General features: G+C 36.4%; 2 protein-coding genes across 2 annotated transcripts in view; one reads left to right on the top strand and one right to left on the bottom strand.

Annotated features, from left to right (window-relative positions):
- The window catches only part of LOC114246752 (uncharacterized), a 148,679-nt gene that overhangs the window by 78,826 nt on the left and 54,775 nt on the right, over positions 1-15,078 (top strand). The window lies entirely within an intron of this gene.
- On the bottom strand, positions 3,157-13,878 carry CPH30 (cuticular protein hypothetical 30). Its single transcript, XM_028179531.2, has 4 exons — positions 13,720-13,878; positions 4,619-4,847; positions 4,073-4,305; positions 3,157-3,501 (listed from the first exon to the last, which is right to left on the bottom strand). The coding sequence occupies exons 1-4, from the start codon at positions 13,729-13,731 to the stop codon at positions 3,343-3,345; spliced, it is 633 nt and encodes a 210-aa protein (XP_028035332.1). The 5' UTR covers positions 13,732-13,878; the 3' UTR covers positions 3,157-3,342.

Here is a 15,078-nt window from a genome sequence, read left to right as displayed (position 1 = left end):
GCCTTACAAAACCTACCAGCAAAGTATTTAAAAGCGATTGCTAATAACAATTGTTATAAAATTTGTTTTCCAAATGGAATAAATTGTTTAATAAAATGTCTGTGCGGGGAAAACGTTTAATGTTTGGAATAAATGTGTGGATGGGAGGGAGTGGAAAATTCTTAGTAATTTATTATTATTAATTTTAAAAAAAATACTTAGTAATGAAAATCGTTACTTAAAGGAAATCGTTTTTGATAAAATTACTATTGTTACTATTGTATATCTATATATTAATACGTGAAGCAAAAACTTTGTGTCCCTTTTTACGAAAATTGCGCGGACGGGGGAGTATGAAATTTTCCACACTTATAGAGAATATAGAGAAGAAGTGCACAATGATAATATTTTTTTTTAATAATGCGTAAAAGGTACTTTAAATCAATAAAGAAAACATTACACACACTACATACCATGTATTTGACGCACACACGCATGCATATTATTTATTGTCAAACTTTTGTTCTTGACGTCTGTTGTCAAATTGAGAATAGATTAAATATCGTTTGTCTTTGTTAATATTTTTTATAGTGTAGTCTTGGCGAAATTAGTGATTATAAAAGTATAAAATACAATCATAATAGTGTACAAACTTACAATTCCAATTAATTATAGTCGAATTTCGACTACTGCGGGACCTCTAGTACTAAGTTATTTTTTCATTCATTATTCACGCTAACTATGAAATATACTACAGCTGACGATCAGCAAAAGAATCGTTTTTTTTTTTTTTATTGCTTACATGGGTGGACGAGCTCACAGCCCACCTGGTCTTAAGTGGTTACTGGAGCCCATAGACATCCACAACGTAAATGCGCCACCCACCTTGAGATATAAGTTATAAGGTCTCATGTATAGTTACAACGGCTGCCCCACCCTTCAAACCGAAACGCATTACTGCTTCACGGCAGAAATAGGCAGGGTGGTGGTACCTACCCGCACGGACTCACAAGAGGTCCTACCACCAGAAAACCACGACTTGCTTAGTTTAATAAATATAATAATAAGTAACTGGGAACATATCACGCACGGTCATCCGAACCCAAATTATAATTCCCTGTATACCAGAGACTGACATTAGACTGAGTTGCTCGCTCCGGGCTTTTCAATATTGCAATAATTATTACGTTAAAATACCTCGTGTAAATGAATATTTAAAAAAAATCTAATATTAAAAAAATATGTAATAGGTATTAAAAAAAAAGACATGCCCGCTGAGTTTCATTTATTTTGAATAAAAAATTTTGACTATTGACTATTGACATTAATACTTATGTATGTATAAGTATATACAGATATAGAAAAAATACACCCAGAGAAAGAGCAAACAAACATGCTCATAACACGAATATTTGCCCGATCTGGGAATCGAACCAATGATCCTCGGCGCAACAGTCAGGATCGCCAACTACTGCACCACCACTGAGTCATTAAATGATTATAGTATTCTGCTTGCTTTAGTTTAGTACTTTATGGAATACTTAAAGTCGTCGTGACCTAAAGACTTAGACGTCCAGTGCAATCGTATGTAGCGATGCACGGATGTTCGAATCCCGCTGGCAGGTGGGTACTAATTTTTCGAATGAAATACGTACTTAGCAAATGGTCCACGATTGACTTCCACGGTGAAGGAATAACATCGTGTAATAAAAATCAAAACCCGTAAAATTATAATTTGCGTAATTACTGGTGGTAAGACCTCTTGTGAGTTCGCCCGGGTAGCTACCACCTATTTCTGCTGTGAAGCAATGCGTTTCGGTTTGAAAGGCGAGGCAGCCGTTGTACTGTTAAAAATAAGACCTTAGAACTTCATGTCTCAAGGTGGGTGGCGGCATTTACGTTGTTAATGTCTATGGGCTCCGGTAACCACTTAACATCAGGTGGGCTGTGAACTCCCACCCTGTCCACCCATCTAAGTAATAAAAAAAAACTACCTTTTACTGTTATTCTCTATTTTTTATTGTTCTTTCTATACCATGTATGTCTGGTGGTTGTGAAATCTGGTATTTTTTGGCTTCAAACATTAGCCGAGGAAGTACGCTATATTTGGCGAACTCGGAGTATACACACTTCGCTGACTTTTTAACATGGTTTTATTAGTTTGGTATGTATGTGTAATTGTGCTTCTATTTGCACTGCAGTGTTTCCTATAATGAATGATGGAGCACTGACGACAGTAGACGAGCCTTTTTGAGGACATGATCTATCTTTCTTTTGCGATTCATAGCGATTCAAAGCATTTTAAATTGGCATTTTATTCCTTAGATCTTATTCCGACAGGTTTCTGCTGTTAGCAAATTCCTTCCCTCGTAGCTGAGCCTTTGCTCGCCCACTTATCCTGGTGAACCTGGAAAGGCTGCTGGGTCGCCAGTAATCCTCCATTCCAAAAAAAACCGACAGGTTTTATTATCCAATCTTACCTCATATAAAGGAATCAGTGAACGTGATTTCTACTGACTAACAACCGATCCACTTAAAATCTTGCACACGCATCAAGCTAATTTCGCTCTAATATCCTGACCAGCATCAGGAGAATGAAAAATATGAAATTTTTTATAGTTCGGTTTGCTATTTAAAGGTTTTTTTTTTGTTTTTTTTTTTAAACTACCTATATATTTTCTTTCACTTTCTTGAATTACTGTAATTAAATTCTCGAATCAAGATAAATAAAAATAAGCAGTAGTTCAATTATGCTCTAAGTCAAATCAGATATTTTTCATCGTTTTCCATTCTCTTAGAACAGACCTGTCGGTGTATTGGAATTGCGTTGCATACTATTCAAGCCAGAGATTAACAGCTGTCATAAATATTTTTACTATTTTATGGCACTATTTTTATTATAATAATAATGATGTTTCAATGCAAAATTATAACAATTATTTTGAGTAATGTCCATAAATCATAAATCATTCTCATGTAATGTCTTACCCGTTGGATCAATAAAGAAACAAATCTGCATTTGACTGGTGAATTTCGAGATAGTAATTTTATAAGGTAGTCCTATTTTGTTTTGCAAAAAAAAATTATCACATTTATTATTTAAATTAGAAGAGATGTATCATTCAATAATGATGATGATTTAAAGAATGTGGTTGTAGTTCAAATAAAAATCACATATTTTTAAAAAAGTTCTTAGTTTTTTATTCATACATGTTCAAGTTCGCTCTACTAGAGTTTATGGTACACAGTTCACATTCAACTATATACAGCTTATCATAGTTTATTTTTTTTTGGTTTTTTCATTATCGTTTTGTATAAAAAGCTTTGTCAGGCAATGTCGTAATCAGTTAAAGAGGTAGGAGCTCAGTGCCAGCCGTGGCCGTGGGGTGCCCAGGACTCTTCGGGGGCAGCGGCGGCGGCGTGGGCGGCAGCGTGGTATTGAGCCAAGTGGGAGGCTCTTGCGTGTTGTACCTCAGGGGTGTCGACTACGTATTGACCGTCGTGGGTCAGTTGAATGTGAGCCTAAAAAAAATCAATACAATGCAATCAGCTTTCAGTCTTAACAATATGAGCTGCTAGTTATAAAATATCGTGTTGATATATCTATACTTCTATACTAATATTATAAAGAGGAAAGATTTGTTTGTCTGTTTGTATTGAACAGGCTCCGAAACTACCGAAACGATTTGAAAAATTCTTTCACTGTTTGGAAGCTAAACTATTTCCGAGTGACATAGGCTATAATATTTTTTGAAAAAATTAGGGATCCTTACTAAAGCTCCAATAATGTAACCCAAGGGGTAAAGAAATTACCTAAAGTATTCTTTACATCGCGTGCCCTGCGAAAACTATTGATGATAGAATAAAATAATGTACTACAACTTTGTAGAACACATTATTATTTGCAAAAAGTGGCGCGACAGCGTATTATAGTTATGCCACAATAAGTGTTCTTTTATTTAAAAAAATAAAATAACGTCAAACATCGTTTCAATTTTTGTTAAATACCCGAGCAGAGCTGGAGCGGGCCGCTAGTATTTCAATAAAGCTATATATGTTTTAGGTATTCAATAAATGTGTATTTTTTTTTTACCTGGGGACCAGTCCATTTGCCGTAACCAGCAGCGTAACCGGCACCGTGGGCGAGGGGAGCTGAGGCGTACGCGAGGGGTGCGTAGGATCCGGCGTGGGCGAGCGCGCCGTGGGCAGCGTTAGCGTGGGCGGCCGCGTGGGCAGCGTTGTGGGCCGCCTTCAGGTGGGCTACCTCGGGGGTGTCGATCACACGACCGTCATGAGCAAGGGGAGCGGGACCGTACTTGTAAAGACCTGTGAAGTTATTTTAATATCGATCACCATACATTGTAATGGCAGATTAATTTCTTACCCTACAAATTAATTTTTCTATAGTGAATTATAATAAGTAGTGTTCCCGCAGCAGTCGATTTTTTTTTATTTTTTATTCTTAGATGGGTTTTATTCTTAGACGAGCTCACAGCCCACCTGGTGTTAAGTGGTTACTGGAGCCCATAGACATCTACGACGTAAATGCGCCACCCACCTTGAGATATAAGCTCTAAGGTCTCAAGTATAGTTACAATAGTTAATAGTTAGTAGTTAATAAGATTTATCATCAACGTACCGGCAGCAGGAGCGCCGTAGTGTGCGTCAGATGCGTATCCGCCGTATCCGGGACTCCATGCGCCATGAGAAGTAGAGGCTTGTGCGTGTGCGGCCAGATGGGCGGCCTTAGCGTGGGCTACTTCCGGGGTGTCGAGGACGTATTTACCATCCGGGCTGAGTTGGATGGGGGCCGGGGCGCCTAGGTAGTAGGACGCCTGGGCGAGGCAGAGGGTGGCTGCGAGGATAACCTGTAACAATCCAGACAACACATTAATTACTAACAACATCAAATTCAAAAGATTGTGGCAAACAATACTACCAATTATGCATTTGTTATGTATAATTGGTAGTATTGTAGTATATAAAGTGCTTTTATGGAAGAGCGGAGTCTATTAGTACAGACTTGCACGCTTAAAAGGAGACTCCAATCAATGTATTGGTTTGACTCGCTTTTGAAAATAAAGTTTTTTGTTTGTACTTTACAGTGAACATTAATTGTATGTGTCGTAAATTAGAATGAACAAATAAAAGGAAGTATGTATGCATATTGATTGGCACGACACGTTGTGTTCTATTAAAACTGAATGTGGTAACATGGTTTATGCAAATTCTATCGCTGTTTTGACGACATTGACCGAGAAAGAATCGGAGCGAAACTATACGATTTCACGCTGCGTTCAAAAAAAAAAAAGTTAACAACACATTACGTGGTTTGCGAAAATCATTTAAGTATACGTTAATGGTCTACGCTTAGAAATAGACGTACGCATTTAGACGATAGTATTTTGTTTTATAACATCACTTTTAGAATTCAGAGGCTTTACTGGTGGTAGGACCTCTTGTGAGTCCGCGCGGGTGGGTACCACCGCCCTGCCTGTTTCTGCCGTGAAGCAGTAAAGCGTTTCGGTATGAAGGGTGGGGCAGCCGTTGTAACTACACTGAGATCTTAGAACTTATATCTCAAGGTGGGTGGCGCATTTACGTTGTAGATGTCTATGGGCTCCAGTAACCACTTAACACCAGGTGGGCTGTCTCGTCCACCCATCTAAGCAATAAAAAAGGCATTTTGCGTTTAATAAGTCATCGGAATCAAAAACCTTAAGAAACATTCAATCAAATTTTTATTTCCTGAATTTCAAAAGGAATGGATATTATTTAGAAGTAATTTCAATGGTTACATAAATTTTCGATCGGACACGAAGAACCTGTTCCTACGTGAGTTTTTAGACTCCTACGTGTCTATTCAGCGCTTATTTCGTGCCAACGTCGAAACACCAAAGGCAATATTTTGACATGCATTATTAACTGCTATTACACGGATCAATGAACTTTCTGAATCTGAAAACATTGTGTGTTTTTTTTAAGTAAAATGAGACATTAAAATTGCGTAACCCATTAATTATAGCCTTTGAGATAAATTTAAGCTAGAATAAGACTTTTAGTAAGTCAGGCGCGTACCAGTCTTACGCCTCCGATCTGATATAATTCTGTGACATAAAGATACAACATTACAGTTTAATGGTAGCTCTTAATCTAGAACTATGTCAGCTTTGTGCGAACAAAGATCGTATCGTGCAAAACTAATCCGTACTTTGTTAATTTTTAATCTAGTTTCTCACGGAATCTTATACAGTTGGTTACAATAATTCAGTGTCTGCATTACATCAATTAACCCTATTTCATAACGATTACCTACAATCCATGTGAATTTCTAACTCTACAAACACAATATTTACGAAATCAAACCTAATTAAGAATTATTATATTTTTTATAACTATATAGGTATTTGCGAAAGTGTGCTTCTATCACTCTAAAAAGATACAAATTTTTGTACCCATAATTTTTGAGTGAAAAAAATTTATAAGATTAAAAATGAGACGGAATTCATTGTTATAGAAATTACAAAGACAACACGAGCACACGCGGTAGGCAGTTATTTGAATATGTTTTTTTTTTTTAAATCATTTATTCGTTCGTAAATTTCGTTCCAAAAAAGAAAATTCAAACATCATATTGTTTATTTTTCTATTATATGTAGTATCTGTGTTTTGAAGTAAAGTACACTTTGTAGATACTTGAAAAGATATGTCTTCCAATGACTGCCGGAATTACGGTCAGGTGGATATACAAATAGAGCAGGTTTTGAAATAGCAGAGCAATTAAAAGTAAAGTATTCAATCGAAAACAGGATAACTTAGTGAGGCTAAACATTCATTACGACTAATTGATTTGAATATAGTTTGCAAAATATCTTATGCTTGTTCCAGTTAGTATATTATTTATTTGAACTTACGCCATTAATATTGAACAACAAATCTGTTGATTCTTCTTTTCTGAATATACTGGGTAATTTAAGAAAAAAAAAAAAATTTGCATGTTCTGTTCGGATAAATTTCAATTCATGTCATTGAAATTTTTTAAAAGCAACAAAAGGACGACACTATGTAATTATTTTAATATTTTTAAGTACAAAACTGATTTTTTTATTTAATCATTCAAATTTAGAAGCTCGATATTCACGATAAGGTACATTATCTAATCGGTATGGTCTGTTTTTCGTTAACGTTTCTATAGTTATGATTCTAGCTCACTCAAGCACGCGAGGCAATTCGATCGAACGATTCACGCCACACTCGACGTTTGCCAATACATTTTAGTTTTACGAAATAGAAAGCACGAATTGTTTTCTACGGGCAAAAACTTATTTTGAAGTCGTCGAAGCGTTGAATTTCCATTTTGGTTACAGTTACAATTCCTGTTTTTGTGTTCCTAGCCTTGCGGACGAAGACGAAACCAATTTGTTCTTGAACGCCGCTAAGAAACGGTGATCATGAGATTTCTAGGTGTTTTTGCGCAAACTAAAATATGATCTACCTTTCACACTTTTACAAAGAATATATGATGTTACGTAAAATAGTAAACGATCTCTGAATATAAAAATATGCATTGCCCTGTTAATTGTTACTTTCCATGCAATTAAATTAAAATGATACTTGCTTTATTATAATTTTAAATGCCGCCACTATTATGATGAATTTAGCAGCAGCGCAAAGGCGCTAATATATACAAAATGCAAAACTTAGGATAACCAAAGAATATGAGCTCTTGTTTTTAAAGATTTAAATAAAACCATTTCATTAATTTTCGTTTAGTATCCACAGGAAAAATAATCTAAACTGTAATGAATAAATTTCATTTATAATTAATTAAAATATTACTTTGGTACGAATTATAACGAAAACTTGTCTTAAGTTATATTCGTGAAGGAAAAACAATGATTTTAATGCCAAAACAGATATACATATTTGATATGCAAGTGATAGATTGATTTAAATATAAAATGTATTGCATGTCAATTTGAATTATTACAACGTAAAATATTGGACGCATAAATCAACATTAGTATGAAAATACAGGTCGTTCGTTCTTATTAATATAAACTAGGCTGTTTCATAAAACAATTGACGTTACGAAAATGTATACGAATAGTTCTATTAGGCAACATTGTAAAACTTGTAAAATATAGACCATTGTAACGGACGTGACGTCAGCTGTCATGCCCTGCCGCCAGCCAAGCCGCCAAGCCATATTAACACGCCCCCTTCCGCCATAGCCACCGCCACCGCCGCCAGCCAAAGCCAACGAAGGGGGGATAGTGTTAATAGAACAAGCCATGCCAGCCATTTCTAACTACTTTTCTGCATTCTTGCACAAATAAAAGAACTTGTCGTTACGCTGCTGGTTTTTATTGTCACATCATTTGCAACAATCAGAAGTGGCATAAAGAAATGAAACAACGTCATATACACGCTCAGATGTCTCGGTCTTCTGACAAGTTTGAAGAAGATGAAGCTCCTATTTCACTGGCGAGGAAAGTGTTGAAAAATTGCTTCAGAAAGAGGTCCACAAGGCGATACTTGAGCTACAGGATGAAGAACCTGGAACAATCAAATCAAAGGGACTTCGACGTCGTCGGACCAAAAGCGCCTGCCGCCCTGTCCTTCCATCATTCTGGTTCACGTAGAGGGAAACTAAAAGAGCAGCAACGTGGTTACTCCACTGCGGCACTACGAGCTTCACGGCGCTTCACGAGATTCACGGCTACGAGCTTCCTTCTCCCTGCCTGCGACGCTGCTGAACGGCGAAGACAGCTACATCAAAGACATCAACATGGGCTCGGAGACCATCCTGTGGCCGCCGGGCGAGGTCCTGCTGAGGGCCAACAGCTGCGAGGAGCCACAGCCAAACAGCCAGGTGTGTTGCATTTCTACTTGCCATAGCCATGCCATTACAAATATTTCGAGATTTGTGGGTAGAAATAAAAAAAATTAAAAGGAGCCATTAAATATTAGGAGTCATTCAGATTAAAAAAAATACAGTATAAGCATTGCTTTGCTACGAATACACATGATTTAGGTATTGCCAATTTAGTTCAAATGCAAATTAAGCTTACTAGTGATCAGCCCGTGTATCGCCACTTTTAGACATCGGCATTATAAAATAATCTGAATCTAGTCATGCTTCACCAGTGGTCTTATTAAGAAAAAGAACGGCGACAGTAGGCTATGCGTTGATTATCGTGCGTTAAACGCTATGGTAAAATATAAAAGTATCCACCGAACAGTACTGCACGAGTTTAGATTTAGCCCAGGGCTACCATCAATTGAGCATTGTGCCAGACACACAACTGCTTTCATTACACCGCAAGGTCATTATTTCTAGTACACTAGAATTCCTTTTGGTTTAGCAAATGCGCCATCTGTATTCATGCGTTTCTTCTTTATCTCCACCTTATTCCACTAGGTGGGGTAGTTAAATGCGTTTAATAAATAAAATAATTGAGTCTGTGGGTAGAAAAGAAATGGGTAAAAATAAATGTAGGTCAAATCGAGATACTAGCAATTTTAAACGATTTACATCTACCCTCAGTTGGTATAAAATCGGGTTCAATAATTATTGAGAAAGTACTTGGGAAATTTTATGGTGGAGACTTAAAATTAAATATGAGTAAATGCTCATTCTTGGAGGAACAAGTCACTTATTAGGTCATGAAATATCTTCAGACGGTATACAGCCGGGTGCAACAAAAATTGACGGCCGTTTCGCAGTGTCCTGTGCCAAATAATGCTTATAGTGTGCGACAGTTTATTGGTTTAAAAAAAAAAAAAGATAAATCATGGGTGTGGGGCCGTGAACAAAACGCGAATTTCGAACAACTGAAAAACAGCTTACGTTTCAAACCTGTGCTAGCTCTGTATAATCCTATGCTTCCTACAGAAATACAAACCGATGCGTGTAACTTAGGAATTTCTGGTATACTATTACAAAAACAAACTGACAACTCACTGCGGCCTGTTATACTATTTTAGCCGGGTTACTAGGAAGGAAGAATGTGTATCATAGTTAAGAGCTCATAACCTGGCGGTCATACAATCGCTACGTAGGTTCCGTGTTTATGAAGTAGGTAAACATGATATAGTAGAAACTGATTGTACTGTGGTTTGTGCTACGCTTACCAAACGCGACATTATACCATGCATTGCGCGATGGTGAGTTTTGAAAGAAGATTATGACATTAGTGTTGAGTATAGACCTGGTGAACGTATGGAAAATTTGTAGACGCGCTTAATAGGCATCCTGTTGACATGATGAACGTGAATCGTCTTAGTTACTGATTGATTCTGTACTGTGCAATGTCAGGACGAAAAGCTTAGTTCGATTATAAAGCAATCTATACTAACATTATAAAGCTGAAGAGTTTGTTTGTTTGAACGCGCTAATCTCAAGAACTGCTGGTCCGATTTGAAAAATTCTTTCAGTGTTAAATAACCCATTTATTGAGAAAGGTTATAGGCTATATAACGCTAGCACCGCTAAGACCATCACTGGGTCAGCTAAGACCAATACAAGCGAAGTACCAGTAAGTAATGTTTCAAAATCGGGTTATTTTCCCTTTTGAGAGCTTCCGGTGCGTGCGCTGCAGAAACTGTTAAAGTTTCGCTAAAATAATGTGACAGAATTGTACCCCTTTAAAAGATCTAAAAAAAAAATGTCCGCGATAGCATATGTTAAGGTTGGCTCACTATAACGTTTTTTTTATGCTAATCAATTTGTACTAAAATAAAGCATTCTTTGTGAACTATATTCCACGCGGACGAAGTCGCGCTGATGTTAAAGATAATTATGAATGAACTAGTTCGAAAATTTTTTAAGGGAAATAGACTCGCAGTCCCTTCGGCTAAATGGAAAATTGTACAAATGCACTATGACGACATTTGTCACGTGGATCTAAATCATCGTTTAGCTCTGATTAAAAGCCAATATTGGTTTCTTAAAATGACACGCTTTATTAGGAAATACGTGGCAGCATGTCTTTATTGTACACATGAGAAGGATAACTATGTTAAAAAAAAGAAGACTGTCTATATCCGATCTCTAAACCATCTGATACTATGCGCATGGTACAAATATATAACATGATGCCCTTCTGTAGGACATCTAAAGGGCACCAACCAGTACATGATCGTAATGAAAGATGCGTTGTCTAAATTTGTGATAGCTGAACTAACGCGTACTGTAAATTTAATCGGGACCATTCGTGCATTGAAAAATATATTAATAGGGTTTGTCCAGATACCCGAATCACGTGGTGACAGACTACGGGAAAGCTTTTACGAGTAGGTACTTTAAAAAAATATATCAGAAGATAAACAGTTTAGGCATACGTTAAACGGTATTGCTTGTCCGCGCGCTAATTGGCCAGGTTGAACAAACTAAACATACAATTTTGTGTTGCGGGCAACTGATCCTAGTGAAGCTTCAAATAATTTAGTGAACTCCATTAATTGAGGCACAAACAACACAATTAAAAGTAACAGCGGCTACAAGCCTTGTGATTTAATCTTTGCGCGCTCTGGTAGGTCAATATGTGATGTTTCGATTCCTGGTCTCGAACCAGAAACTGTTGACGCACGGCGTAAGATAGCTGCAGCTAGGATAAAACAAGCGAGTACACACAACATTAATATAAAAAAAAAGCTCATGTTTATAAGAAAAGGCATTTTGTATCATAGAGACAGGCGCCAACTGGTTAGTAGCGCCGCTAGGATTAATACCAAATTAGACGATTTGTACTCAGGTCCGTATGTAGTAACTAAAGTAGTAGGTAACAATTGTTATCGAATTAGAAGTATATCTAAAAGGTTTACGAAGTTATAAAAACTTCACTGGCCTGGTATCAACAGATTCATTAAAGCCCTATAAAAGTATAGCCCATGTGTCCGATAGCGCTAGTAGTTCCGATGAGCAGCTCGAAACTGAAGACCTTATTGATTTATTTGAGAACTAAATGTTTTTGTGTGTTCCCCATTGCGGGAGCAATTGTTGCAGGATGGCCGAATGTAACGGACGTGACGTCAGCTGTCATGCCCTGCCGCCAGCCAAGCCGCCAAGCCATATTAACACGCCCCCTTCCGCCATAGCCACCGCCACCGCCGCCAGCCAAAGCCAACGAAGGGGGGATAGTGTTAATAGAACAAGCCATGCCAGCCATTTCTAACTACTTTTCTGCATTCTTGCACAAATAAAAGAACTTGTCGTTACGCTGCTGGTTTTTATTGTCACATCATTTGCAACACCATCAAATTGTCTTTATTTGTCAATTGAGATTTAAAACTGTTTTGGAAATAAATAAGTATAGACAGATATTGCTCGAAAAAAATTCAAAAAGCTTACAGAATGCTCCAAACATTCCTGTTCAAAATATAGGTATGTTTAATATTTATAGTAGAACAATACGTTCACATGCATTACGGCGGTTCAATGTTAAGCCTAGAATCGAGTGAACAATCTCGATCGGGCGCAATCAAGCGAACCGATAACTTTTACATCATTATAGAAAATTGTAAAGGACACCAGACAAAGGTAAATGCTCCATAATTTTGTGGGCGTGCCCCATATCAGCTCGCGTTTGCATTCGGTTGCAAAATAAATGTTTCGCAAGCGATCGGAATTATCATTCGGCGAAGTAGTGCACAACTGGTGCAATACATTGCTCAAGGGGAAGTAGGCGGGAGAGTCTATGGTGTACGAAGGTCGTGAAAACACGGAATCACACAAATCGTTTCACGCTTCGTTACGTTTTATTGGGTATCGATTTTTTTTTTATTTAATTTTTTTTTATTGCTCTTACGTGTATCGGAATATAGTGCATGAGTGTTTGTGAAAGCGTCGTTTCACGGTCGTTATTGATGTAATTATTTATGAAATGCATCACCGTCACGCCAATTGAAATACATGAAACTTAAATTTTTAAGTTGATTATGGTATACTTCTCCGTAACACTATTCTAAAAGTTGTGGCAGTCTGACAATTGTATATGATTTGTTTTCGATAGAGCAAACAGTGTTATGAAACTGTGCGGAGTGCACTGAAATGTTGCCCGCCTACCAAACTCATCGCGAAATGAAGATGCACACGCCCGCCCGACTCCGCTACAGTTTTACTCGTGAATATTCAATTTAAATGGATCGTTTAGATCTACGTTTAACAATTAAAATAATTTTTAAGCATTGCACTGCGAATTATATTTATTTATTTGAGAATACGTAATAATTAAAATTGTTCCAAATATGCATTATCAAAATAATTTGTTTCGCGCAGTTGATTTAAATTTATAAATATAGCATTAAATTCTATATATTTAGTTAAAATTACTTTCTGAATAAGATTTAAACAAATTTCAAACGTATGATATATAAATAGTTATAAAAATATTGAAGAGTATTTAAAGTGGGCGACCAACGAACCGGATGCATTAAATAATTCATTAAGTACATTGTACTCAAAGGCTCGATATTGAGAGCTTATGACTCAATATTGTAGGTTGTATGTACATGTATGAATTAATTAGATATTCAAATTTCACTATTTCAACCTGCAATACGATACAGGTGTGTTGGCTTCGAGCCCGTGAAGGTTGCGGTCTTAAGGGCGTATGGAAAATGTGTCAAATGATATCCTTGGTAATTGGAAACTTCGGAAATAATTAATATAAGGTCCAATACCGTACGAACGAAATAAACCTTAAAGCTTTTTTTAATTAAAATCTAAATACTCACCAAAGACTGCATGATTAGTTTGTTGTAAATTTTAATTTTTCAGAGATCTCAAACGAACTAGCTGGGCGCTGCTGGATAGCCAGTACTCGCCAAGAAATTTTCGCCTAAGCAACGAGTGTTTGCAACCACCTTCCAAGACGGAATGTCGATTGGACACAGTCAGCCCCTTTATATATGAAAGACCCCGCTTTGGCCGAACGTAATTGGAAACAATTAACTGGCGGGCAAGTGCAATGCTGTAATTTTTAATTTGTGAGATGTGCACTGGAATTTCCGCCGGAACCCGACCGCCGCCTAAGTGCTTGGGGTCTTTTTAATATTATTTTTTTTAGTTTCTATTCGGCATTGATTTTCTATTGTATGAGAATGCTTGGAAAAAATATGTTCTCGAGTATTATGATGTAAAACTAGATGAACATAGTCAGATGTAATTACTCTTTTTTTAACCGAATCAATTAGTAAATTAGTATTAGTAAATTTTCGCATGGTTCAGGTATGCATTAATTTTTGTAATGTTTTAGTTTAATTTATAATAGGTGTTGCCATGCTAAGTGTTTTTTTCTCATTCGTATGTAAAATGTCAATCATGTCATAAAATGTCAAGAAACTAACATGATTTTAAATTAGGAAAATGAATTAGTGGTTATTAATTTGTCTATTGATAATATCGGTTATTCAAAAACCATGACCCATATACTTCCTGTATTTTACTTTCGATCGATTCAAGTGATATAGAAATTTATTTTCGTTTTTAATAGTAGCTGTGTTTATCACAAATAAAGGTGTTTTAAATATACGTGATCTTTAAAAGTTAATTAAACTCAGTGATGAAAAGTTAATTCCGTTTTTTTTTTGTTTGCTTCTGTGAATGGTAACAACACCGACCATTAATTAGGCATAGAAATAATTAACATACTTAAAATGCAGTAGTTTCGAAATTCAAATTCAAATGTCCTACTCTCTTGATATTACTTAAGGTGTCTTCATATGTTATTGTTAAATTATTAATTGCAGTTCGTAAAAGTTGGTGTTTCATTAAAGAAATAGTAAATGTATTTTTAGAGCTTGCCTTCCGATCAAGTGTGAAGAATGCTTTGTTAAATATTACTGTTGTGTTGCATTATCATGCCATGGGATGATGGGATACGACTAAGATATTACAGGGTGTATGTATTTTGTTGGTATTGGTACAAAATAAAAATTAAAGTTAAGATTCATTAAATCGAATTTTTATCTTTCAAATAGATACGGCATTTGTCATTGAGTTAGATGATAGATCAAGCGACAAACTCATTTCTAAAATTACGAGATTGTAGTTCTGAGACGACGTATAATTGGAGTTAATTAAAACACAATAAC

Source organism: Bombyx mandarina, chromosome 16, assembly GCF_030267445.1.
Source record: "Bombyx mandarina strain Sakado chromosome 16, ASM3026744v2".
NCBI lineage: Eukaryota > Metazoa > Arthropoda > Insecta > Lepidoptera > Bombycidae > Bombyx > Bombyx mandarina.
Note: the sequence above shows the minus strand (reverse complement) of the source record. Positions and strands in the feature narration are given on the sequence as shown.

Bases quoted from the DNA above. Each gene is read 5' to 3' on its own strand.
- CPH30 (XM_028179531.2), bottom strand. The intron at 4,306-4,618 runs GTACGTTGATGA...ATAACTTCACAG, and splicing joins CTACGGCGCTCCTGCTGCCG to GTCTTTACAAGTACGGTCCC. The intron at 3,502-4,072 runs GTAAAAAAAAAA...GATTTTTTTTAG, and splicing joins GCAAATGGACTGGTCCCCAG to GCTCACATTCAACTGACCCA.